At 51.6% G+C, this 27,000-nt stretch overlaps 1 protein-coding gene across 1 annotated transcript; it reads right to left on the minus strand.

The window, feature by feature from the left end:
* Positions 1-27: 27 nt before the first annotated feature.
* ADGRG3 (adhesion G protein-coupled receptor G3) lies at positions 28-26,309 on the minus strand. Its single transcript, XM_087420191.1, has 12 exons — positions 26,206-26,309; positions 21,987-22,149; positions 12,837-12,975; positions 11,081-11,233; positions 10,169-10,303; positions 9,621-9,660; positions 9,340-9,440; positions 9,082-9,194; positions 6,647-6,927; positions 6,364-6,457; positions 4,935-5,215; positions 28-3,112 (listed from the first exon to the last, which is right to left on the minus strand). The coding sequence occupies exons 1-12, from the start codon at positions 26,264-26,266 to the stop codon at positions 3,000-3,002; spliced, it is 1,674 nt and encodes a 557-aa protein (XP_087276317.1). The 5' UTR covers positions 26,267-26,309; the 3' UTR covers positions 28-2,999.
* Between the last annotated feature and the right edge of the window lie 691 nt (positions 26,310-27,000).

The raw sequence follows: 27,000 nt of genomic DNA on the forward strand, positions 1-27,000 counted from the left end.
TTTCTGGGAGCACAGAGCAAGTCAGTCTTCTTATTTCCTGTATATTTATTATATTGTAATGAAAAATACCAGGAATGAAGAAATTGGGGCAGACCAGAGAAAACCAGGCACGGAGGTACAGTGGGGGCCCTCCCTACAGCACACAGAGGACCCCTGCGGCCCAGGGCTGAGAAGGTGACGGCCACGGCAGAGCTCTGGCTTGGTCCCATTCACGCGGGGCGGGGCGGGCCGGGCACTGGGCAGCCCTCTCCGCCAGCATCTCGTTTAATCCCTCATCAGCCGTCGGGGCAGCGCCTGCGACCCCTGCCTTACAGGCTCAGGAGGTGAGGAACTGGTCCACAGCAAGTCGCTGAGGCAGAATTGGGACCAGGCGGGCTGACCTCAGAGTGTGTGCTCTGAACAACGGGCCGGCCGCCTCCTTGGTTGCTATTGTTACCGTTCGATGACAGGGGAACCCTGCCTATCCGTGCTGGGCCTTGGGGCGCATTCTCGCCATAGCCCCTCTTGGTCTTAGAACATGCTCAGGTTGGCACTTGGAGCTGCTTTTGCAGTGACCCCAGGCAGTGAGGGACCCCAGCCCCTCAGCCCCCGCCTGGCCCTGGAGTTGAGAGCCAGCCGGAGAGGGAGCGCAGCCCCGCCGTCAGCTCCACTCCCATCTGCCCTGTCCATCCGCGTCAGGAAACCCCGCCCATCCGGGGCTTGTGGGTTTTTGGACCCACATCCCACTGAGCACATCTGGAAAAGCTACAGACCAGGGTTTCCCTTGGGACTCGGGGGTGGAGGATGAGCTGATGATTCTTGAACCCAGGGAAGGCTCTGGGAGGAGGCCCCAGCCTTAGCTTCAGCCCAGCTGGCACAGCGGCCTTGGGCAGGTCGCTGGGCCTCTCTGGGCCTCCATCTCCTCATCCCCACGCGGGGCTGGTCCACTTGGCAGAGCTGTAGAAGGACTCTGGAAGGAGCTTTACCCTGTATGCCTCTCCTGTTTTACATGCAGGCTGCAGAGGGTCATGATTCGCTTTACACAAGGGTTCCACCTGGTTTTTCCTTAAGCTAAAGGGGTCTCGGGGGGCCAACTAACTTCTGCTGAGTCCTTGCCAGGCGCTTTACTTTTGTCACCTCACTTAATGCTCTCAGGACAAAGCGAGGACTTTATGATCTCCATTTTACCGAGGGAGAAACTGAGGCTCAGAGAGGTGAGGTGACACTCCCAGGGTCACACAGCCCCTGAGTAGCAGAGCCAGGATTTGAACCCAGGCCTGTCAGACACTAGAGCTGTTGTTCTTTCCAAGCACAGGTTCGTAACTCTGAGACTCTGGGGGAAGGGAGCCAAGACCTTTAGTGTGAGGAACACATGTCTGTGAAGATAAGCCCAAAACCCACCAAACGTGTCCACAAACACTGATAGTGTGGCTCAACTGATGCAGTGTCCACACCCCAGAATTTCCCCTCCAGGAATGCAGCGACTCGTGTAAAACAAGGGCCCCTGCCTTCTTGTCTTTCATGTTTGCTGGGTGGGAGGAGGGAGAAAGGGATCCATTGCAGTCTGATCAGCATCTGGCATCTGGGAGGGGAGGCGGGCTGGCAGCCCAGGGGCTGTGGGGGGCGTCTAATAATCACTTCTCACCTGTAGAGAGTGCCTGACCGGCCACAAAGCCCACTGGAGAGGGTGGGGGCTGGGTAGGGATGGTGAGACTTCCAGGTGGTTAGTAAGTCAAGGCTAGAGGAGGGTATGAACACGCGGGGTGGGACTCCAGGGAGGGGGGCTCCAGGGAGGGTGGACACCAATGTTCTCCCCTCCCTGCTGTCTTTCTGCATCTGCTTATCTGTTAATTCTCTCTCTCTCCATCTCTCTATCTCTATCTCTATTATCTCTGCCTCTTTTCGTTTCTTACCAAGGAAACCAGCTCATGGTTGTAAAATGGAGGCCCAGCCACTGGAAGCAACATACCCAAGCTGGGTCTGGCCTGAGACACTCCCCTGGCTCAGGGCCCCACTCACACACCCATCCATTCAGCCAACACATATTTATTCAGGGCCTGAAACTCGCCAGGCTCAGGGTGGGCTGACCCCTTGAGTGAGGACGGCTAAGTGCCTGCTCTGTAGGAGCTCAGATTCCGGGGGAAACGCCCACCTTCTCTCAGCTCAGCCCAGCCCTCTGCCCTGCCCTGGCCCCTCTGCCCTCTGGGGTGCAGAGCCCTGGACCATGTGCCCTCTACCCCACAGTGACAGCAGATCAGAGGTTGGGCCACCCACTTGGCAGTCAGAGTGGGGACTGGGGGGCTTGCTTGAAGTATCACACCCACTGGGTAAGGGCCATTCTCTGAAATTCAGTGTCCCCAGACACCTGGAGGGTGGCAGCCCCTGAATGGTGGGGGATCATCTGTGAAGATAGACCTTGGTGGGACTGGCCGAGACCAGGGGCAAGCTGGCCGGGAGGACCAATCCCCCTCAAAACAAACCTCCAGTCCACAGAAGCCCCAGTGCCTGAGGGGACGACTGCCCCCCGGATGTCCCTCACCTACAGGCAGCCAGTCGGCGGAGATGTGGGAGGGCAGTGATGAGAGGGAGGAAGGCAGGAGGCTGGGGGCTCCTTCAAGGGGCTGTGCCAACAACAGACTCCCCTCCTTGGGCTCAGGCCCTTACTGAGACCAGAAGGTGGGCGATGGCAGAGACAGGCTGCTTTGCTCTGAAGGCAGCGGGGTGGGGTATGGGGGTGGGGGTGACGGTGATGCTCTGTGCTGGCAGCGGTCTCAGGACTGTAGGACCTTTAGACTCCTGCGATCCTGGATTTGTGGACGCTAGGACACATAGATGTGTCTGGATGGGACCTTTGAAGCCACATGGTCCAACCTGGTCCCCACCCCCTCTCGCTGCAGCCACATTGTACAGAGAAGGGCACTGAGGCCCAGAGGGAGGCAGCGAGCTGCTCGAGGTCACACAGCGAGTCAGAGCTGAGTCCCGATTGCAGGGCCCACCCTGGCCCGGCCACACTGCGGCCCCTATTCTTGAGACATGGTGTGGGCCTGGTCAGGTCGGGCGGTACCAGAGGAGGAGGACACGGCGCTGTGCTTCGGGAAGTAGAGGACGATGAACCAGCAGAAGATGAAGATGCCTGTCAGGGAGGAGAGGGCATCGTGAGCCTGGGGTGTGGCCGACAGGGAGCTGGGCAGCCTGGCTGGCGTCCCCCCGGAGGAGAAATAGCTCCCTTGTAAAAGTTCCAAAACTTATGGAAAAATCAGTCAAAAATGAAAACTACTCCTAAGAAAGATCCATATAGAAATCTTGGAAATGAAAAATGGTGTCCTTGAAATAACATATATACATGCACCCATCACAGAAAAGAAAGAGCAAAAGATAGGAATTTTCAGACATACAAAAGAACCACCACCACAGTGGGTTTCTCCCACTGCCCCTCTATAAAGGATTACTACAGGATGCACTTCAGCAAGAATAAGGGGGAAGGTGTGAGGTATAAAAAGTACAGTAAGTACAGAAATCTATAGCAAAATAAAAACTTGTGTGTGTGTTTAAAAGAAACTTACAACTAAAACTCTGAACAACAATAGAAACATTGAGAAGAGTTCAAGGGCAGTTAAAGTATGCTGAGGGCCCTGTTGTGTTTGGGAGGAAGATAGAAGGACTGAATAATTCCCACTCGGTTGAAACAACTCGGGAGAGTGAAGTGTTCAGGCTTAAATATTAAGGGTAACGTCTGAAAGAATAACGATATAATCTACAGTTTCAAGGTGCATCTCTCCCCAACTCTTAACATCTGGGGTTTTCCAGATGTGGACTCATGATTCTTCATCTGGGGACCATCTCAGAGGGCCTAATAATAATGACTTCTGTGATTAACCTAGTTCCCACATATTGAAGGCCTACTGTGTCCCCACACGTATTATCTCAGTTATTCATCATGAAATCTGATGAGAAAGTGCTGGAATTATCCCCACTTTTCAGGTGACTGGATCAGAGGCGCGGAGTGACTTGCTGGGTGGTGAGGGGAACCAGGATGTGGACTCGGGTCTGCCTGTCCCCAACCATGATGCCACACAGTCTCACAAGGCACTGGGAGGCAGCCCCGTCTCTGTGGGCTCCCCCCATTGGGTCCGGGACACCTGGGTTCCTAGCGCCTCCTCTGGACGGGATCAGACTGAGTCAAGGCGCACACTGTCCTTCCCTTCTCAGCTGTCAGGCTGCGATGCTTCTCTACGCTGTGTGTATGAGGCGGGGGTGCGAGGAGCAAAGAGGATAGGTGCAGGCAGGGGACCCGTGACCACACCCCGGGCGCCTGCCCCTTGGCTGGGGTATAAGAGGAAGGGTCCTGGGAGCAGGGAGCAAACGAAGCAATATTTCCTCCACTAATCATTTCCTTCCTGCCTCCACAGCTCCTGAGAGACTCTGTCCACGTCATGTGGCCACCACATCACATGACCCTGCCCTCCTGGTCACAGCTGATTGGACCAGAGATGGACACCTGACCCAAGATGGCCCGATCAGGTCCTTGACTCTCCTCAGACCATGGAAGAGACAATCTGACCGTGGTCATTAGACTCAGAAAGTCACTCAGGGTTGAGGTGGCTGTATTGGGCAGCCATCTGGGGGCCGTGGGTAGGAGTGGGCCAGCAGAGAGAAGAATGAAGGAGTTTCCCGAGAGAAGGTGAGAGACTGCATGCGGCTCCAGAGAATAAGACGGAGAAAGTCTCTGCTTTGGTTTCTGTGGGTTTTCCTGACCCTGGTGCCAGCTCACATGAGATCAGCCAGCCTTCCTGCCCTGGGGCCTTTGGCACAGCCCTGGGTATTTAAAATCAGTACCTTGATTTGAGTTAGCCTGCGTGGCATCCAGTTTCTTGCCATCCACCCCCCAACACGCCCCCCCCCCCCAGCCCAATGCAGACGGGGCAGCCGTCACCTCCCTGGCCCAGGAGCCTCACCTTGCAGGGAGTTGAACAGTGCGAAGACATAGATGGTGGACACGCCCAGGGGCGTAAGGATGGCCAGCCCCCATGTCACGCCCACCAGGCTCGAAAGGCCCAGCAAGGTGAGGACCGCCTTCCAGTTCGGCCCCTGTTTCTTGCCCGCCGTGGCACTCGGCAGAGTGAAGATCTTCCAGGCCACCAGGCCCAGGACCACCGCGCTGCAGAGGAAGGTGACGAGGAAGTAGCCATGGACGGTGATGTAGAGGGGGATGGCAGCGTTCTCGCGGAACCAGCACCTGGAGGGGGCGGATGGCCGCTGGGACTGGGACAGCACCCCTGAGCAGCCAGCCCCGGCCGTCTCCCCTAACTGACCTTCCATGACCAAGAAGATGCCTTCTCCCACCTCTGCCCACTGTCCCCTGCTCTCCTGGGGAAGGGGTCCCAAGGCTCCAGGCTGCTGTCTCTTTAGACCAGTGAGTACAAAAGAGTCAGGTGGCCCCAAAGACGTGTTTTGTTTGCCCCACGTGATATTGTAAAAAAATTGCATTAAGTGATTATCCTTTAAAAAACAGAAAGTTTGGCATAAACATCCAGATTTCTGCTTCTCGTAAGACCATACACCTGGCAGGCCTGTGGATGCCCTCCTGAGGGACCGTAATCAGCTGCCCTTGAGATGGGCATGTGACCGCCAGTCTACTGCAGACCTCCCGCCCCCGGGCTGCCACGTGTGCTTATATTATCTATCTGGCCCCTTTGGCTCCTGTATTTGAGGCCCTGGGGACAGGACCAAGGGTACACCAGCCCCTCGTAGCACAGAGCCGTGGGCCCGGGGCGGACGCCCTGGGAGAGGCCCGGCTCAGCCCCACAGCTCCCTGCACTGCAGGGGCAAAAGGCTGGGAAGAGCGTGTCCATCAACCTCCCATTGTACAGATGAGGAGACTGAGGCCCTGGGAGGGGACGGGCTCACCCAAGGTCACACAGCAGCTCAGAGGCAGAGCCTAGATAGAACCAGGCTGCTGCAAATATTGGGCAGGTTGTGCTCTGCACAAGGGCACCTGGCTGAGGGGGCAGGTGGAGGCTGAAATCCAGCTCACCCTCCACCCACCAGGCTGAGCACCCGGCATGGCAGGTGGAGGGGGATGGGGGTTCCTTTTTAAATTTGCCCAAAGGTGCCATGTAGGCTGGTGGTGGCCCAGGCTAGAGCAGGGCATCCTGCCTCCTGGACCAGTTCTCCCTCCGCCTTCTCAGGCCCCCTGTCTCATTGCACTGCCTCTCTCCAGGCCTCAGTTTACCCCTGCAGGCCATGAGCCAGCTGGATCTGAGGATCCTTCGCCTTGACTCACTCGGCCTCTCTTCCCAGATTCCCTCCTCTCCCTACCTCCCCCTGGCCTGATAGGTGCATCCAGGGACCTGATGTCACCCTCGCTCCCCACCCGCCACTCACAGCTCCAGTGTGGTTCTGTTCTCCTCGTCACGGATGCTGTAGCGGCCGTAGCTGTTGGCACTCCCGGTGCCGATGACCACTAGGGCAGGCAGGCCTGGGTGCGAGGGGGGCAGTATGGCATTGCTGGGCTCCCTTGTGTGTCCCCCTGCAAACCCCCCTCCAGCTGCCATCCCTCAAGCCCCGAGTATATCTGAGAGAGGCAGCCACCTCCCTGCCCTAGGCCGTTCCCCTCCCCGCTCCTCCCAGGGCTGGCCTTCCCCTCTGCCCACCAGGCAGCACCTACCCCAGCCCACGAGGCTCAGCTTCAGGAAGTAGCGCCCGAAGTAGGTGTTGAAGACCCTGACGATGAGCAGATAGAGGTGGAAGGCTTCCAGGCCCATCCAGGTGAAGGCGCAGAGCAGGAAGTAGTGGAAGACGGCCCCCCGGGCCCAGCAGGCGGAATCGGACCCCTCCACGCCATGCCCCACGTTGGTGAAGAAGACGAGATTCAGGAGGAACAAGCTAACGCTCAGGGCCACGTGGATCTTGGGCGGGTCTTCTGACTTGAGCCTCTGCCAGGAGAACCTGGGGCCAGAAGTGCTGGTGAGAGACTGCAAGGGGCTGCAGCTGCCACGGGCGCCCAGGCCTCTCCATCCCACCTCCTCTGCTCCACCCCTGCCGGCGGCCAGGGCGTGAGCGCCCTCAGGTTCAAGTCCAGGAGCCCTCTTGTGGCCCACAGGGCCCCGTGGGTTCCAGATCCTGCCGGCCTCATCCTTCGACTCAGTGCTTTAGCCAAACTGCATAACTTGCAATTTCCCGAATGCATTCTGCTTTTCCACGTCTCCCGGGTTTTGCCCATGCTCCTCCCTCTGCTCTCAATGCCTTTCCCTCCTCTGCCTTCAAAATTCCCCGGGGGTATTTCCTTCTGGGAAGGCTGTCTCTGAATGCCCCTTATCCCAGGCTGACTTGGGTTTCCCAGCAGCGCAGTGGAACTGTGTCCCCTCCCCTTGTCTGCCCCTCCCCACGCTGTGACCTCGGGCCTGGCACAGTAGGAAGGAGGAGGCCCTGGGTGCATTGTTGAGTGAGTGGACAGACATGATGCATGAGCCATAGGGGATAGGAGGGAGAGTAAGGCTCAGAGAGGGACAGGGACTCTCGCAGAGTCACGCAGCAGAGCACGGGCTCCAGTCTCCCAGCCCAGTGCTTCTTCCCAGGGCTCATCTCCCTCTCTGTGGAGCTCCCATTCTGAATTCTTAGCAAATTTGATCGCAAATGACTCTCACCTGAGGGATGGGAGCCCAGGGCTGCCTGGAGGGGGCATGAGGGATAATGTCCACCTCACCTGAGACGCCAGGCCCCACCCTTGGGAGCTGATGACAGTGCCTCCTGGCGCTCCAGGCCCGGCTCACGGGGTCTAGCAATGCAGCCAGCTGGCAAGTCTCGCTCAGCGTGTTGGGGGTGGGGGCAGTGTCCCAGGCCAGGGCTTGGGGGATGGGGGCAGGGGTGTCACCACTTACACTCACGATTCAGTCTGAGATGGAGCAGGTGAGGCCCGTGGGGGCTGCAGCCCAGGGCCAGACGGTGACAGAGGCAAAGAGGCATGTGCAGCAGGGCAGTGGGAGGGCCCCGGACTGGGAGTCAGGAGCCCCAGGGGCTGCTCCAGGCCCGTCACCGGTCAGGAGGCTGGAGACGGGGCAGGCGGGGGCGGGGGGCTGCTCCCACAGGCTCCTTCAAGCTGGCAGCTCCTGTGGGTCCCTCAGCCACGGCCTGGGCCTGGGAGAGCCTGGATGCAGGCCGCAGCAGACTCTGCTGTTTCTGCCTGTCCTCCACCCGCTCCTCCTTTTTCCAGAACTAGCCCCAGGTTTCCCTTCCCATCTCTCAGCCGTGGAGTGTCAGTGGGGTCGGCCTTTTGTTGGCTCAAACCCCAGAGCAACCACATGGCTTGGGCTGGCCAATCAGTAACCCATCCCTTGACCACATGACCTGCTCAGTCATGGGCACAGGGGACGAGTTAGACCAATGACACTCAACTCTGGTATACACAGGATGAAATTGCATAGAACACTCACACAAATGAATGCATGTAAAAAATAGTGCCAACTGAATGAGGTCTGTATTCCAGTTCATAGCACTGTACCCATGTCAGTTTCCTGGTTTAATATTGTACTACAGTTATATAAAGTGTCGTCATTGGGGAAAGCTGGATGAAGAGACTATGGGACTCTACGTACTATGCTTGCAACTTTCTGTTAGTCTATAATTATTTCAAAATAAAAATCTGTTTTTTTTTTTAAAGACCTCAATTCTGGGACTTAGTTTAGAATATTGGCTATCAAGGCAGGTAAAATCTGCAATGCAAGCCTGGGGCCCCCCAAAGCCCCTGAGTGTGGAGTTGCTGCCTGACGTGACTGACAGAGGAGGAAGCAAAGTTGTGAGAAGCAGAGGGGCTGAAGTCCTGAGGACACGGTCCTGGATCCAACCATGCCTGAATGAAGGCACCTTGGGTTTTTCAATTACTTAAACCATGTGTTCCCTCTTATATTTGAGGCAGTTGAGTTGAGTTGCTGCCACTTGCAAATGAAATAGTTCGGACATATTTCAACCTCCAAGCCCATTTTGTAAATGAGGAAACTGGGGTTTGGAGAAGATGTCAGCATAGGGCTGCACAACCAGGGTGCTTTCTACTCTGCACTGCTGCCGCCCCTGAGGGCAGGAGGGAGTGGGGATAGGGTCACCCACCTCAGGGCAGCGTAGAGGACAATGGTGAGGGCCAGGAAGAACATGGAGGCTCCACAGCCAGCCTGGGAAATGCGTATGAGGGCCTGCACGGTGGCCTTGTCCAAGATCGGCCTCTGTGGGGGACCCCCCCAAACCGGGACCCCATCATTTGGAGGCCAGGCCCACACACCCCAAAGGCCCTGGCCCCTGCCAGGCAGCCTCCTCCCTGGGGCTGGAGCCTGGGCAGAACTGCCGGGATCAGGGTGGGTGGGCCATTACCAGCAGCAGGGCGAAGAAGGTCAGGTGGTCACAGCGGCACACAGTCTCCTTGGCTCTGTGCTCCGTGGAGCAGCCCTTGGAAGACCAGTCTCCTGCTAAGCCTGGAGAGGAGATGGGAACACAGAGGACTGTATGGGAGTGTAGGGGGGTGGACGGTAGGGGAGGGACAGGGGTGGGGGGAGAGGGGACCCGAGAGGAGCCAAGAGAGGGGAGGGGCCTGCAGCGAAGCCCTGTCCCCTAAGGGGACCCATATCCTCCCCACCTATCTCACCTGGACCTACCTTTATTGACATCCCAGAACACACAGCTGAGGGTCAGGTTCTGAAACCAAAGAGGGTGAGTCAGGGGAGGGGCAGGGGGAGGTGGGGAGCGGGGAGAGGAGAGCGTGGGGAGGGGAGGGGGAGAGAACAGCATGCTCCCGCGCCTTAACATGTGTGCATTAGGTGGAAAGCAAGGCTCACCCCGTGGGTCACATGGGAACATTAATGGCACCATTTGATGGACCCTGGGTCAGCGTGTGAGTGGTGTGGACACGGCGTGGGGCTGTGAGTGGAGGGTTACGTGTCTGCGGGCGGGTGTGTAATGTTGTGTATGTGCAGATGGGTTTGCCAAGTCCTACATGCCCCTCTGTGAGTGGGCGGGAGTCTGGAGGGCACGTGGACACATGTGCAGAGTGGGCCTGTGTCGCTGGGCACGTTGTATGTATGGCGGCTTCCCCTGGGTGGATGTGGTGGGGGCGCAGAGTCCCAAGGATGTCTGCCTGTACGCCCGTGGGCGCCCCCCTGCCTGTCTGCCCCTCGGTGATGGCCAGGCTGCGGGGGGAGCTCACGGGAGGCTGACGCTGGTGGGAGAAGGTGATCTCCAAGGGCTCGGCCAGCCCTGTCACAGGCGTACGGCCCAAACTCAGGCCCACCAGGCGATTGTTCAACACGCTGCTGCCGTCCTCCAGGCTGAGCCGGGGCCCCTGGGAGGGAAACAGGGCAAGGCCAGGCTGAAGAAGGGGCTGTCACAACCCAACCCTGAAGGGGGGTCCTGGGAGTCTCCAGGAGAGACTGGAGGGCAAAGTCTGAGCCCAGGGGACCAGGGGGCCAACGGGTCATGGGTGACGTTTCTGCTGCTCCTTGTTGTCTCCTACTCGGGCTGGGCCAGGGCGGCCCTACACTCCAGGCCAGCTGGTCGTAAAGCCGTGCACCTGCGCGCTGTCCACTGCTGTCCTCCGGAGTTCCTCTGCCCTCTTAACCAGAGGGGCGCAGGGCCAGGACAAAGATCAGCCCGGAAGTGGAGGACAGTGGGTGCCCACATGTGGGGGAGCACCTGTCCACACCAGCCCTTGGGGGTACACAAGTCTGCGTGTGAGTGGGGACACACACCTGGCACACATTTGCAAGGGCATGAGTACGCTTGCTTGTGTGGACATGGTCACACCAGAGCACACATGATTATGTGTGCACCAGGAATATGAAAGGATACGTGTGTTTGTGCCTGCACAAGGACACACAGGGACGTGAACACACTCGGGTTACACATACAAGTCCACAACTGAGTGTGTGTGGGCAGTGTGAGTCCGCAGTCCACAGACTTAGAGACAGGGGTCTGGGAGGACCACAAGCTGCTTCAGAAACACTCTCCAGAGGCTCATCACCTCCCCCACCCCCATCGGGGCCCTCAGCGAAGACTCCAGAGGGCCAGCATTGCCTGTGAACCTTGGGCCTCCCGGAGCCCCCATCAGGCCTCTCCTCACCTTGAAGAGATTCCCCGAACCGATGTCCAGGATGGTTATGGCCAAGCGGGCCGTTGGCCTGCTGCCCTGTAGGGATGCGAAAAGGCTCCTGGGCAGCCGGACTCTGTCAGGGCACTCGTGCTCGTGCTGGGCCCCTGTCACCTGCCTCGGAATCTGCAACCAGAGACCCGGCCGCTCCGTCTTTACCCAAGGATTCCAGCCCCAGCACAGGTCCTGCCACTTCGCCCGGTTGGGAGGGGAAACTGAGGCACACTGGGTGGAGGGGCAGCACCTGAGGACATTGGCTCTGAGAGGCAGGACACCTGGAGGCACAGTCAAGCTCTGCCCTGTCCAGGCCGAGAGCCCCTGGACAAGTCACGGCAATCATGGAACCTCAGTTTTCCCAATACGGAGAAAGGAGCTAATGAGCTGCCTGCATGGCCACCTGAGCGGCTGAAAGGGGGCTGTGAAGAGACGACACCCAGACAAGCTCGGTTTGCAAGTGTGAGGGGGAGTGGGCTGGGGAGCGCTTTTTGGCCAGGGTCCTTACAGCCCCTGTGCTCACAGGGGGCTTCATGATGGTGGTGTCTGGCTTCTGACTTGGGAAGAAATGGGAGGAATAAGACCGTCGGGAAGGGAGACAGCGAGGGCAGAGATGGAGGATACAAGAGTTTACACTGACTGTGATATCCACTCACGCCCAACAAACACAAACTTTGTAAAAGCTAAGAGTGATCAAAATATTAAAGTAAATTTCACTGGTAATTGCAAAGTGTTTTGTTCATTCTCTGACCTCGCTGTTCCCCTGGGGCTGCAGCCTGATCCCACCTGGTCCTGCCTCAAAAGCGTCCCCTGGTCAATGGAACAGAGGGAGCTAAGTGTTGTAGCTGAGGGCCCCAACTTTCTCCTTCCCAGTCCAGACCCTTGTCAAAAGGACATGTGGGTGACTTCTGGGGTCACTGCATACCCCACGCAGAGGGCTCAGCTCTTGGGTGACATAGTAAAGGGTTGAGAAGGGCCCTATCCATCTTTCATCTCCTCTTCTCCAGGCAGACCTAGAAGTATCTCCAAGATAGCCAACTTGCCTGCTGCCTGAACTTCCACCCTAGGCTTCATTCCCTACAAGGCACTGCGCCCTCACTGTACCAAGCATTCCCTGTACATTATCTCATTTGCTCCCTGCCCCCCCCCCATAACCTTGAAAGTGGGCAACGCCATCACCATTTTACAGATGTGAACACTGAGGCTCAGAAAAGTTAAGCAATTTGCCCAAGATCACAATGGCTGGTAAGGGACAGAGATGGGATTTGAAGGCAGACCAGCGCAAATCCAGTCCGCCCGTTCAGTCCTTGGCAGTACGGCAAAGTGTGCCTTTACCTGGTTTCCATGAGTCCCCAGGGTAGAAGAGCTCATGGGAACTTCAGACTTTGGGGAGCCTTAGACCTCATTTTACAGATGAGGGCTCCAGGCCCAGAGAGGGGAGGGGACTTCCTGGAGGACACCCAGTGAGGAGGTGGGAAGTCCGGGACCAGAACTCAGTCTCCTGACTCTCAACTCAGTGATCTTCCGACTGTCTTGTCCTACCCCCCAGGATAATCTGTTAACGGATCCATTCATCTGCTTAACTCACTAGTTCCCATTAGCAAGGAGGCAGGGCACTGAAGGGACAAGTTTTGATGGGCACCAAGCACAGACTAGGACTCTCTCCGAATTCTGAAAAATAAGACTGATGAAAACAGGGGCAGGACCAGCCAGCAGGAATGGGGAGCCTCTTCACCTGAGAGGGGCTCAGAGAGAAGTGCAGGTCTTCTGAGATGTTGGTGCTGAAGTTCTTGACAAAAGACTTCAAAAAAGTCAAGTTCACTGTCTCCATCTGACTCTTCTCCACCAGATGGACCTCGTAGTTCAGCCAGTACCTGCAAGGGGCCAGGATTGGGGGAAGCAGAGGTTTGCAGGCTGAGTTACCCACTCGCCTGGCCTCAACTACAGAAGGAGAGACGCCATGGGCAGCGGTCATCCAGCCCTTTGCCCAGAATGTCAATAGAAAGACCCTGGGGTCACTGAGGAGAAGAGGGGTGGCATGGGGGCCCTCCGAGCTGGTTTTGAGGGATTCCAGCTAGCAGTTCCTCTGAGTATTTCCTGTGTTTGTCTTTTTTGTGTTAAAATCTATACAACATAAAATTTACCATTTTAACCATTTTAAATCATACAGTTCAATTCATTAAATACATTTACAATGTTGTGCGACCATCATCCCTATCTAGTTCCAGAACATTTTCATCACCCCAAAGGAAACCCTGTACCCGTTAAGCAGTCACTCCCTTCCCTCTTCCCTCAGCCCCTGGCAACCACCAATCTTCTTTTTGTCTCTATGAGTTTTCTTATTCTGGATATTTCATATAAATGGAATTATATGATACCTGGTCTTTTGTGCCTGGCTTCTTTCATTAAGCATAATGTTCTCAAGGCTCATCTATGTTGTAGCGTGTATAAGTATTTCTTTCTTTTTTTTTTTTAAAGATTTTATTTATTTATGTTTTCCCCCCAAAGCCCCAGTAGATAGTTGTATGTCATAGTTGCACATCCTTCTAGTTGCTGTATGTGGGACGCAGCCTTAGCATGGCCGGAGAAACAGTGCGTTGGTGCACGCCCGGGATCCGAACCCGGGCCGCCAGGAGCGGAGCGCACGCACTTAACCGCTAAGCCACGGGGCCGGCCCTAAGTATTTCATTCCTTTTTATGGATGAATAATATTCCATTGTATGGATATACCACATTTGTTTATCCGTTCATCCATTGATGGACATTTGGGTTGTTTCCATTTTTGGCTATTGTGACTATGGCTGCTATGAACATTCACATACAAGCTTTTGTTTGAAGACTTGTTTTTAATTCTTTTGGGTTTATACTTGGGAGTGGACTTGCTGGGTCGTACGGTAATTCTATATTTAATTTCTTGAGAAACTATCAAACTGTCTTCCACAGCAGCTGCACCATTTTACATTTCCACTAGCAATGTATGTTCTAATTTCTCCATATCCTTGCCAACACTTGCTATTTTTCATTTTGTTTTTAATTGTAGCGCTACTAGTAGGTGTGAAGTGGTATCTCATTGTTGTTTTAATTTGCATTTCCCTAATGAGTAATTATGTTGAGCATCTTTTCATGTGCTTGTTGGTCTTTGCATATCTTCTTGGGAGAAATTCCTCTGAGTATTTTAAACCGTGGGATGATAATTATGTGGTGTGTGTGAGCGCTCAGCATGTTTGTTGAGTGCTAACTGCATACTGGGAATTCAGCCTTTGGAGACTGAGCTGTGCAGGAACCGACTTATGGGAACTGAGCTGGTGTTGGAACCACACAGAACATAAAATTTAATTGACGTTTATTTTACTGCAACCCCCTAGCATCAGCTAAAATGTCAGGGCAAGGCAAGCCCATGGTGCTCTCCGTGGTACTGAAACTTCACCACGCTTTTCCTAAGCCTGGGGTCCTAAGACCCGGCTTCCCAGGTGAGAGCTGAGGTAGCAATGGGAGAGAAAGGGGAACAAAAGCAGATACGGCCAGATCAAGGCTGTTGGAAAGGAGTAGCTAGGGAGGTCTTGCCAGGGAGAAAAAAGGAGGCTTTTATTTTGACATCATTTTCGAACAGTGGCAATTACCAAGGGAAAAAAACCCCAAAGAAACTACAGAAAAAATATCACACGATATAAAGAGTAAGCCATGCAAATATGTGTAAATGTGCTTGGGTGGGTCAGGCAATTAGAACACCAGCCAGTCAGAAACAGTGTGACAAGATTGTCCAAATCCATTGATTAAGCTGCACCACTTGATTCTAGCTTTTATTTACCTTTTAAAATCTAAACAAAGAAGTATTGTGATTTTCAACATTACCAAATAAAATAGTGAGTTGTGTTTCACAACATATATCGTTTACCTCAAGCACTTTCAAAAAATTTCTTGGCCTCATAAACAGCCCAATTCACTTTCTTGAGGGAAGATTTCCTGATCTGGTTCTCAGAGCATTTTTAAAAATTATTTTAGTTGTGAAATATAATATATATTCAAAAAGTCTAAAGCATGGGTATATGGTTGAATTTTTAATTACAAAGTTGACATCCATTTGAGCATCATCTTCTTTGTCTGATGTTAATATAGCTACTCAAATTACTTTTGGCTCATGTTTGCAAAATATGTTTTTTTCCACATTGTGCCTGTTTTTTCATGGTAAATGGTGTGAGGTTCAACAACTTGTCTTTTACCTTGGAGGGGATATATTGACATTCTCCAGACCTCTGAATGCTCAGAAAATTCTCTGAGGTGATGGGCCCCTGAATTCTTGTGGGGTTTATCTCCCATCCTCCAGTTCACGTATCTTCCTAAGGCATCTTAAGTACTTGCCACTTTCTGTTCATCAGATCTAATCAGCATAATGTCAGTATAATGGACCAGAGTGACACGTGGTAGAAAGTCAAGATTAACAAGGTCTCTGTGAACTATGTGATGACAGAGTTCAGGAGAACTGACATAGCCCTGAGGAGACACTGGGCAAGTATACTTTCGGCTCTGCCAAGTAAAAGAAAACTGCTTCCACAGTCCTCGAAAACTGATATAGAGAAAAAAGTATTAGCCGTGTCATAGCTGCATACCAACTGCCAGGGGCCGTGTTGATTTGTTTGAGTAAACATACTCATCTGTGACAGCAGCTGTGATGGACCCACCACCTGACTGAGTTTATGATAGTCCACGGTCATTCTCCAAGACCCACCTGACTTCTGGTGAGTTAAATGGAGTTGTGACAGGTATCACCAGCCCTGCTTCTTTCAAGTTTTTCATGGTGGCATTCATGTCTGCAGTTCCCCCCAGGGATGTGGTTTTGTTTACGGTTTACTATCTTTGTAGGAAGAATATATCCTGTTCCAGAAGCTTCCATTTAGCCCTTCAATGGAATGCCTTCCCAAAGGCAATTCAATGGAGAAAGCATAGTCTTTTCAACAAATGGTGCTGAAACAATTAGATATCCAAATGGAAAAATAGTAATAACAATAATATAAAGTTAGACATTTACCTCACACTGTGCACAAAAAATTAACTCCAAAGGCATAACCTAATTATAAGAGCTAAAACCAGCCACTTGTAGAAGAAAAATTAGGATAAAATCTTTGTAAACTTGAGCTAAATGAACATTCCTTTGATATGATATCAAACACTAGTACACACAAATTTAAATTGGATTTCATCAAAATTAAATGTTTTTGATCTTCAAAAGACATCATTAAGAAAATGAAAAGACAAGACATAAACTGGGAGAAAATATGTGCAAATCATACATCTGATAAAGGACTTCCATCCAGAACATAGAAAGAATTCTGAAAACTCAATAATAAGAAAATAAACAACCCAATTAAAAAGGAAGGAAAGATTTGAATAGTCATTTCACCCAAGAAAATATACAAATGGCTAATGAGCACGTGAAAAGATGCTCAACATCATTAGTCATTTGTGAAATGCAAATTAAGACCACAGTGTGATACCAGTCACACTCACTGGCATGGCTATAGCCAAAAAGCCTGACAACATTGCAAGGATGTGTGGAAATAACAGCCTTTTACATGGCTGATGGGAAAGCAAATGATACAGCCACTTTCACAAACAGTTTGGCAGCTTTTTATAAAGCTAAACATATACTTACCATATATCCCAGCAATTCCATTCCTAGGCATTTACCCAAAAGAAATGAAAACACACATCTACAAAGACTTGAATGTGAATGTTCATAGCAGCATTATTTATAATAACCCCAAGCTGGAAACAATCCAAATGTCCATCAATTGGTGAATGAATAAAAAAAATGCAGTGTGTCCGTGCGATGGAATATTACTCAGCAATAAAAAAGAACAAACTGTTGACATATGCTAAAATATGAAGGTAACTCAACAACATTATAAGTGAAGGAAGCCAGACTCAAAAGACAACACAGTATGTAGTTCTCTTTGTAAAATGCCCAGAAAATGCAAATCTATTAATCAGAAAGCAGATCAGTGGTTGACTGTGGCTGGGTATGGGAGCAGGAATTGTTTGCAAACAGGCACAAGGTACTTTTGGGGTGCGATGGAAGTTTCTAAAATGATTGTAATAATAGTTCCACACGGCATAAATATACCACAGATTATTGAACTGTACTCTAACAATGTATAGATGGTATGGTGTATAAGTTGTGCCTTAGTAAAGCTATCAAAATTAATAAAAACAAATGAGATACCACTGTATACTTCTTAGAATGGCTAAAATTAAAAAGACTGATGATACCAAGTGTCGTAAGCTGTGGGGTAACTGGAATTCTCACACACAGCTGGTGGGAGTGTAAGATGATACAGCCACCATGGAACACTGTGGCGGTGCTAAAATACACCATATGCCTGCCTGCGCCAGCAATTCCACTTCTGGGTATTTACCCAAGAGAAATGAATGCATATGTCCATGGAAAGACGTGCACAAAAATGTTCTTGGTGGCTTCATTCATAATAGCCCCTGTTATGGCCTGAACATTTGTGTCCCCCCCGCAAATTCATATGTTGAAACCCTAGCCCCCATTGTGATGGTATCAGGAGGTGAGGCTTTTGGGAGGTGATTAGGTCATGAGGGTGGAGCCCTCATGAATGGGATTAGTGCCCTTATAAAAGAGACTCCAGAGAACTTTCTAGTCCTTCTTTCCACCATGTGAGGATACAATGAGAAGTCGGCAGTCTGCAACCCACAAGAGGGTCCTCCCCAGAGCCCGACCCTGATCTTGGACTTCCATACTGAAGAGCGGTGAGAAATAAATTTCTGTGTTTGTAAGCCACCCAGTCTACGGTACTTTGTTATAGCAGCCCGAACTGACTAAGACAGCCCCAACCCAGAAACAACAGAAATGCCCATCAACAGTAGAAGAGACGATGAATAGTGGGATATTGATGCTGTGGAATGCTGTATAGCAACAATGAGAACAAACTATTGCCGCATTCAAAAAAACCAGATGAATCTCACAGGCATGTGGATGAGGGAGAGAGGCCAGACACGAAACTATGTACGTATGATTCTATTTATAAGAAGTTTGAGAACAGGTAAAACTAATATTTAGTTATAGAAGGGAGAATCACAGTTACCATGATGGGGTGTTACTGACTGGGAAGGAACATGAGGGACCTTTCCATGAGGCTGGAAAAGCTTTATAGCTTGATGTGGGTGGAAGTTAAAGGATGCATATATAAATATGTGAAAATTTATTGAGCAGTACAGTTCACATCTGTGCATTTTGTTGTTATATATTATACCTCAAACTGGCTTTTCTTGGAAAAAAGTTTGGGCCTTGGACCTCTGCTTCTGAGTAGTGTGGAGGTGTTTGCGATAAATCAATGCTCTCACTGAGAACAAATAGGAAAGCTAGATACAATACAAAAATAGATACAATACAAAAATAACTTGTTTAAAGGCCTCAGAGAGCGGCTTGAACAACAAGAACTAGAGGGGTTAAAATTCTCCAGAGGGAGCGTCACAGAGAAATGATCTGAAATCTGCAGTCTCTTTTTTCCTGGGGACACTTGCTCATTTTAAGCATGGATGAAAGACTGAGAATTTGAGTTTTGCCTGGACAGAGGTCACTACTGGTCACAAATACTGCCCTGCTGGGCACAAGATGAATGAAACTCAGAAACGGGCTAAGTGAAGGAAGCCAAACTCAAAAGACGACATACTGTGCCTTTTATTTAAAATGCCCAGAAAAAGGCAAATCAATAGACAGCAGATCTGTGATTGACTGTGGCTGGGTAGGGAGCAGGGGTGGGTTCCAAACAGGCACAGAGCACTTTGTAAAGTCCCAGCAGGGCATTTGGTGGTCTTAGTGGTGGTGTGTGGGGGGGGTGGGCAGTGAAGGAAGGACCCTGGGCCCTCAAATTCAGACCTCTTCAGAGTTCTAGAACGGCATGTCAGAGAGGCACAGCTAAGGGGAAACTCTGAAAAACAGAGCAGATTTTTCCACAGGCTTTCACTTTTAGTGGATCGTAGAGATAAACGTGAAAGGTAAAGCAACAAATCTTTGAGAATAAAACATAGAAGAGTATCTTCATGATTTGGGGGTAGGCAAAAATTCCTTAAACAAGACTCAAACGCATTAACTATAAAGTAAAAATCTGGTAAATTGCATTACATTAAAATTAAGTCAAAAGACAGCACTAAGAGAATGAAGGGACAGCCCCTCGTGAGGGGGAATATATGCATGTGTATATATTTGCAAAGACATGTATCCAGAGTATATAAAGATCCCCTAAAAATCACGAAGAAAAATTCAAAGGACACCATAGAACACTGAGCGAAATACTTAAAAGGGCACTTCACAAAGAGGATGTCCAAATGTCCAATAAATATATGAAAGGTGTTAAATTTCAATAGTCATCAAGGAAATATACAGTCATGTGTCACTTAATGATAGAATATGGTCTAAGAGAAATGTGTCATTAGGTGATCTCGTCATTGTGTGAACATCATGGAGTGTACTTGCACAAGCCTAGATGGTACAGCCTCCTACACACCTAGGCTCTATGGTACTAATCTTATGAGACCACCATCATATATGTGGTCCATCGTTGACTGAAATGGCATTTTGCGGTGCATGACTGTAATTAAAATCACTATATGATACAGTACAAACCTTCCAGAATGGCGAAAATGAAAAAGCAGACAATACCAAGTGTTGAAAAGGATGTGAAGCAACTAGAACTGTCATATACCGATCCTGGGAGTGAAATTTGGTTCAGACACTTTGGAAAACCATTTGACAGTTTCTTTTTTTTGTTTTTTTGTGAGGAAGATCAGCCCTGAGCTAACATCCATGCTAATCCTCCTCTTTTTGCTGAGGAAGACTGGCCCTGAGCTAACATCTATTGCCAATCCTCCTCCTTTTTTTTCCCCAAAGCCCCAGTAGGTAGTTGTATGTCATAGTTGCACATCCTTCTAGTTGCTGTATGTGGGATGTGGCCTCAGCATGGCTGGAGAAGCGGTGCGTCAGTGCGCGCCCGGGATCCGAACCCGGGCAGCCAGTAGCGGAGCGCGCGCACTTAACCGGTAAGCCATGGGGCCGGCCCCGTTTGGCAGTTTCTACTAAAGCTAAGCACATGTCTACCCTATGACCCACTAGTTCCACTCTTAGGAATATACCTTACAGAAATACTCATGTTCACCAACATACACAAACAAGAATATTCATAGCAACACTGTTTGTATAAGCCAAAAACTGGAGACCACCCAAATATCCATCAACATAGTAGAACGGATAAATGAATTATATATTTAATCCTTGCAATAATCCTACAAATTAGGTGTTATTTTAGCCCCACTGTACAGATGAGGAAACTGAAGGTAACCTGTCCCGAGTCCCAGACCACTTTTGAGCACCAGCAGTCTGACCCCAGTCTGTATTGCCGTAACCTCCCCCACCACCTTCCCAACCCAGGTTCATGCTTGACTTTGCTACTTACCTGCTGTGTAGCTATGGACAAGTTAGTTAACCTTTTGGAGCCTTAATTATCTTATCTGAAAAATAGGTTGATAACAGGACCTACCTCAATAGGGTTGTGAAGATAAAGGAGGTAAGTTGGTTAAATGATAGAGTTGGGAACAGAATCCACATCCTCTGATCCCAGACCCCCTGCTTTTCCCAAAGTGTTTATCCCCACTAAAAGGCAGCTCGAAGAGGAGCCCTCTGAATGCTCCTTGGAGCTAAGAAGCTATTGGAGCAGCTGCAGGGGGGATGGGAGCGTTTCCAGACCACCGGAATAATGGAGTTCAATGGGATTGCTGTCCTAACACCCAACCTGAGAACACAGGCTTTTCATTCATTCTTTTCGACAAATATATATTGAGTACCAACTATAAGCCTGTCCTGAGTGTCCCAGAACGGTGATGGGCAACTTTGATTGGACAGGAGAAGAAGGCAGAGAGGCAAAGGTATTGTTGGAGATGACTCTTGGAGGTGTTGTGTTCTAAACTCTTTCCTCTCCCGCAACCCAAGATCTCCTGATCTCTTGGTCTTGTCAGTCTCTTGGTCTTACTGATTCTACACTACAGATCACTCTAATCCATCCCTCCCTTCCAGGCGCACAGGGCCAATTGGTGGTGCTGGCGGTGGTGGTGCAGCCCTCACTCACCCAGACCGCCGCCGGTGCATCCTACCTGGTTGCATCTCATCCTGCATCACCACCCTTATATCCTTCCCTGAAGCCTGAGTAATCTTTCTAAAATGCGAAGTTACTACGCTCTTCCTCTATTTAAAATATATCATTGCCCCGCCCCCTCCCGCGTTGGTATAGCTTACACAACCCTTCACACCGGTCCCTGCTTATCTTTCCAGTCTTATCCTCTATCCACCCCACCCCTCCATTGTTGCCTCCATCCCCAGCACTTTACTCTTTCACAGTTCAAAGCACTATAGTTCTCCCCCAGTACTCCCTGAAGTTCTGCTGCTAGTGTCCTCTAACATTGCTTGGGTCCAACTAGAAAACTCCTATGCAGCCTTCTAAGCCCTTTCATGGGTTGCTTCCTCTGGAAGCCTTGGCAGACTTCCTTCCTTTGAGCTAACCTGGCACCTTGTCCACACTTCTGTATGATCACACCCTAGAGTCACCATCATTTGGGGCCATGTCTGTCCCTCTACAGCTCCCAATGACAGGGACAGGGGCTGATTCATCTCTGCATCCCCTGGATCAGAGGGGTCTTGGTGGGCGGGTCAGGCAGAATGTTGGTGTCAAACAACAAGGTGGAGGGGTGAGATGGGAGCAGCATTTTCTGGAGCCATGGGAACTGATAGCTCTGTCCCTTCCTACTACACTAGTCTCCCCCCAACCCCCGCAGGAGCCCCAGATTCCTGCTCCAGCTCAGAGGGGCCGCTTACCTCTGCAAGTTTCCCAGGTGACACGTTTTGCTCCCCCACTGCCTGCACTCTCGGAAGCACTTAGCAGTGTTCTCAAGGTGAAAGGACTCATACATGTTCACGTTGACGAGCCCCAGGCAGACATTTCTCGGCATCTCCACGCTGGTGTTGGCATTTCCCTCACCTAAGGGAGCGATGCAGAGAGTGTGAATAGGCTGGCTGGGCAGGGACAGCAAGGGCAGGGAGTAGGGGGGAAGGAGCTCGGGCTCCAGAGCCTGGCAGTGTGGGCTGGAGTCCCAGCTCCATCCATCCACACTAACTGTGCGCTTGAGCCAGACTCATACCCTCTCTGGGCCTCAGTTTCCAAGGTGAAAGGAGATACTACCCCCCATCTCACAGGGCCAGTGGGATGCTTTGGGGAAAGTGTGTACAAAGGACTTGGCATGTGGTTCTGTCGATAAAAGCTTTCATACGTTAGTGCTATTACCCTTTACCGCCTCCTTCAGGGAGTCTGCCTGGCTTTTCACAGCCGTTCCATATCAGACTTTCCAAAGCCCTTGTAACTGTGGCCTCATGGCATAACTCTTGGATGTATTCCGTTTTGGTTTGCTTCATTCTCCCACATTCCCATTACAACCCTCACGGCGACCTCCTGGGGTGGGTAGAGAACACAGCAAGCTGAGGCCGCCTGGAGCCCAGTCACTCGAGCACAGTCACCAGCCAGTTGGAGACGGCTCCGGGACCAGAGACCAGCCTTCATGACTTCTAGTTCAGTTCCCTTTCACCTGGTACAGGGGATGGAGTGGAAGCTTTGGGTCATTTACTAGCTGTGTGACCTCAAGCAAGTTACTTAACCTCTCTGAAACTCAATCTTCTCATCAGCCAAATGGGGCTAATAACACCTTCACTGCAAATTTTAGGGAGTATTAGAGATCACATGCATAAAGAACATAGCTCATTGTAGGTCTTCAAAGAGGCAGTCTTATTTATTCCAGGACCTGAGAATTTCATTGTAAAACTATTTGTATATCATATACTTACGTTGGATGTATGTATGTGTTTACATATTTAGCCATCTCTCAACAAAAGTAACACTTGCACAGAGTTAAAAAAAAAAAAAAACAATTAAACCGTGCACAAGGGCGTAAAATGAAAACTAAAAATTCCCGCAGCTCCCAGGTCACCTTCCAGGCTTCACAACCTGTAATAGTTTATTGCACACCCCCCCGAAGAAATTTTCTATGCTTATGTAAATCATTTTAAAATTTACACGAATGGGCTCACTTAGCAATATATCTTGAAGAGCTTTCCACATTGGCACATGCTGATCCATCTCATTCTTTATATACTTGCAGACTCGTCCCTTATATGGGTATTACAACGCTTTTTCTGTTGGTTCTCTATTAGTGGACATTTAGGGTTGTTGTTTTTTTGTTGCTTTTTTCTATTTCGAACCATGCTGGGTACATCTTTGTCAGCTCGTGTTAATTCATAGAAAACATTCCTATCATAGGAATTTCTGGGTCAAATGTGTGTGCTTTTAAAAATGGCTAGGTGTTATTGAATTTCCTTGTAAAAGGGATGTACCTATTTACACTCCCACCCAAAGTGGGCAAGAGCGGCTATTTATCTTCATGCTCATAATCCTAGACTTTACCAAACTTTCAAATCTTTGCCAATCTGAGGGGTAAAAATGAATTTCATTTTAATTTAAGAAGGAGTCGGAGCATCTATTTGTATGTCTTTTTCCGTGAACTGCTTTGTCGTATCCTTTTTCCATTTGGGGGTGGGGGGACTTGACAATCTGCGTGCTTTATCTTCCCGACTGGCCCCCCAGGGACTGTTGCGGGGGCTACCTTTGGGATGTGCGGTGCTCGGGGTGAGGTGGGCAGAGAGATATTTACTTTTCATTTTTTATATCCTTCTCTGGTGTTTGATTTTTGTGTTTAAATCATGCACAGTGTTACTTTCACAATAAAAGAAACTAGTTAAATTTTAAGACAAAAATAAAATACATGGTACAGATAATGGCAGACCAAAGTTAGAGTAAATGTAGGGTAAAAAGAAAGTAACATTTTAGCAGATTTTATAATAATCAGATCTATGTGTAACAATGTTTTAAGTAGCTTACAAAGGAACTTAAATTTTCTGTTAGATTGTAAGGATGTCCACAATGCATTGTTTAATGGAAAGAGCACACAATGGGTGAACGTGTATATAACATGATCCACGTTTGCTTTTAAATGAAAGAGGAAGAGAGGGGTAAGAGGGAAGAGGGGGAGAAAGGGAAAAAAAGAGGAAGAGGGAAGAAGAGAGGAGAGGAAGAGGCGCGGGGGTGGAGAGGAGTGCAGGGGAGGAGGTAATTGTCAACTCGAGGGAGATGCCATTCTCTCTGTGATCGCAGCCCTCTGTGTGCCCAAGGGGTTACAAATGGGTGCTGGGTGCAGGTTGTACGGAGGTGGGTGTGAACAGAGCTTCCCTCCTGGCCTGCCATGAAATTTCAGTGCAGTCATGTATGTGAAGCTCTTGCCAAGCCCCTAGCGCAGAGAAGATTATTAAGTATCTTTTTTGCAATTATTTTTGGAAGACGTGGGAAGCATTTAGCCCAGACAGGGAGAGCCTGAACCAGGCCAGTGTGCAGGATGGTGCCCCTCCGCCCCTCCGTCCCACTCTGCCCGGGGCCAGCCTCCGAGGACCTCCTCAATCTGGGCTCATACGGGGAGTGGGCCGGAAGCAGAGGGCAGGAGGGTGCGGGGGGGGGGTTACTTGCCCCTTGCGGTGCCCCTACAGCCCCTCCCTACAACTCGCCACCAGCCGCCTGCTTTTCTCTGGCCCAGCTTGTTCTCCCAGGCGCAGCCCTGGCGTGTGACACCCTTCTTGGTTCCCCCGCCCCCACCCACACCTTTGTAAAGTGTCCCTTTATTGAAGAGTGTGCCTGCCTCCTGCTTGGCCCCCTCTACGCCTGGACTCCTCTGAGGCACCCCCCACCCCCCGTCACTCTGCGGGACTGTGAGTCCCCTGAGGGCAGGGACCCTGTGGTGAACCAGCACAGGGCCCGCAGTCCGTGGAGGGCCCCGTCAGTGCTCCTTTTATGAATGAATGAATGAATGAATGAGCAAACAGATGAATGGCGACTGACCCATAAACATCTCCAAGGGAAGGAGATAGAAACCTCTCAAGGCTCCTCACCGCATTCAAGTGGCTGGCGCTTTGCCCAGACCAGAGCACCCACATTCCCGTAGGGTAAGGTCCATCGCAGGGGAGCCTCGGAGGCCCAGCCGGTGAACGGAGCTTTTGTGAAGGGCCCCGGGTCCTCAGGATGCCCACCGAGACCAGATGATGGCCGACGTCGGTTAGTAGGTTAATTAATCCTTCAAGTGTTGCCTGACGGCCTGCTCTGCCCCAGCCCTCCCCACACCACCAGGAGGACAGCACTGCCCTTTGTCACCCTTTTTGAGCCAGGCACTGAACTTTGACCTTCACTGAATCTTCCGTTTGACGAGAATAGGTTTCCTTGAAGCCCAAAGAGATTAATTCATGTGTCCAAAGCCACATGTCCCCATGCTGGACAGACACACAGGGGGACAGGCCACTCGCTGACTCAAGAGCAAAGCAGGAGGAGGCTCAAGGCACTGAGACAGGAACCTGAGGAGGGGGCACTCCCTCTGCCCGCGGGGACCACCACAGACGGAAAGAGCGGTGGGAGGGCAAATGAGAGCGGCTTCCCCTGAGACAGGACAGGAAGGGCAAGGCCTGAGGTCTCAGACCTCTAGAGAGCCACCACATGTGTGTGCAAGGCCGAGAGGAGGGGGCGGGGAGAGTCTTGTTCCTGGCTTGGCCGTATGAGGACTGTGGGGCCATTGCGGGGACAGAGAGAGGGGAGCCGGCGGCGGGGCAGGGTGGCAATCAAGGAGGGGAGGGCAGCACAAGTGGCCGGCCTCAGCCTCAGAGCACCCCAGCCCCCTTCCCCAGGAGCGCAGAGGCCAGCTGGAGAAGAGCTTGTCCAGGGACCAACCATGTCCCGGAGCCAGCCCGTCGGGGAGCCACAGCCCAGAGTGGATCTGACACCCAGCGCTGACCGAAGTTTATCAGGATGACATCTAACTCAGGAAGGTGCTGAGACCATCAGAGTGGGCTCCTCAGAGGATATGCTCCAGACACCCCGCTCCCTACCCGCTCCCTGTCCCCATCCCTGGGTCTCCCAGACTTGGCAGGAGGGGACGAGGAACCAGCTGCTCACCTGAGGCCAGAAGCAGGAGGAGCCAGAGAAGCAGGAGCCCCAGGGCCCTGGGCATCACCATCCTTGGCCAGCCTTGCCCACACTGGCCGGAGCCCTGTGGCCGTGTGTCCGTCTGGTCTCAGGCTCTGCCCAGCCAGCCTGCCCCCACCCCCCGCAGCCACGTCACCACTTCCTGTGGCCTCTTCCTGCTCCATGGCGCCATCGGTTGGGTTGTGAAAGGTGACTGGGGAGAACGAGGCAGTGCTCCTGGCCTCACCCCAGCCCGCAGAGGAGCCGCTGAACCCACCCAGGGACGCTGCTCCCAGGGCCCCGCCTGGGTGGGCGCTGCAGGGCTGGGGTCCAGCGGCCACAGAGGCCTCCGCACCTAAGCAGACACCTAGGGAATAGTGATGAGCACAGGCTTTGGAGTCAAACACACCCAGCTCAGACCTTCCTCTCACAAGCTGAGGGCCTCTCTGAGCCTCCGTTTCCTCCTCTGTAAAGCAGATACAGCAATGGCGCTGCTTCCTAGGGCCATGTCGGGGTTTGAGGAGGCCCGTAACACGGCCTGGCTATAGAGATGAGGGTGAAGATGTGGACAGGCTCATGTCTCTCATTCATGCTCGTGGTTTGGACAAGGCCGGGCTCAAGCCAGCCCTGGAGGCCACGGCCCTCTGCCACAGACTGGAGAGCGGGAGAGGCAGGGTAGTTGAACAGGAGCACTGGCTCTGGGGTTGGTCGGGCCTGGGCTGACGCCTATCCTGGCCACTTCCCAGCTGGATGAGCTTGTGTGAGCTGTCCGCTGCTACGAGCCTC

Source organism: Ceratotherium simum, chromosome 30, assembly GCF_057802395.1.
Source record: "Ceratotherium simum simum isolate JZ-2026a chromosome 30, ASM5780239v1, whole genome shotgun sequence".
NCBI classification, from domain to species: Eukaryota; Metazoa; Chordata; class Mammalia; order Perissodactyla; family Rhinocerotidae; genus Ceratotherium; species Ceratotherium simum.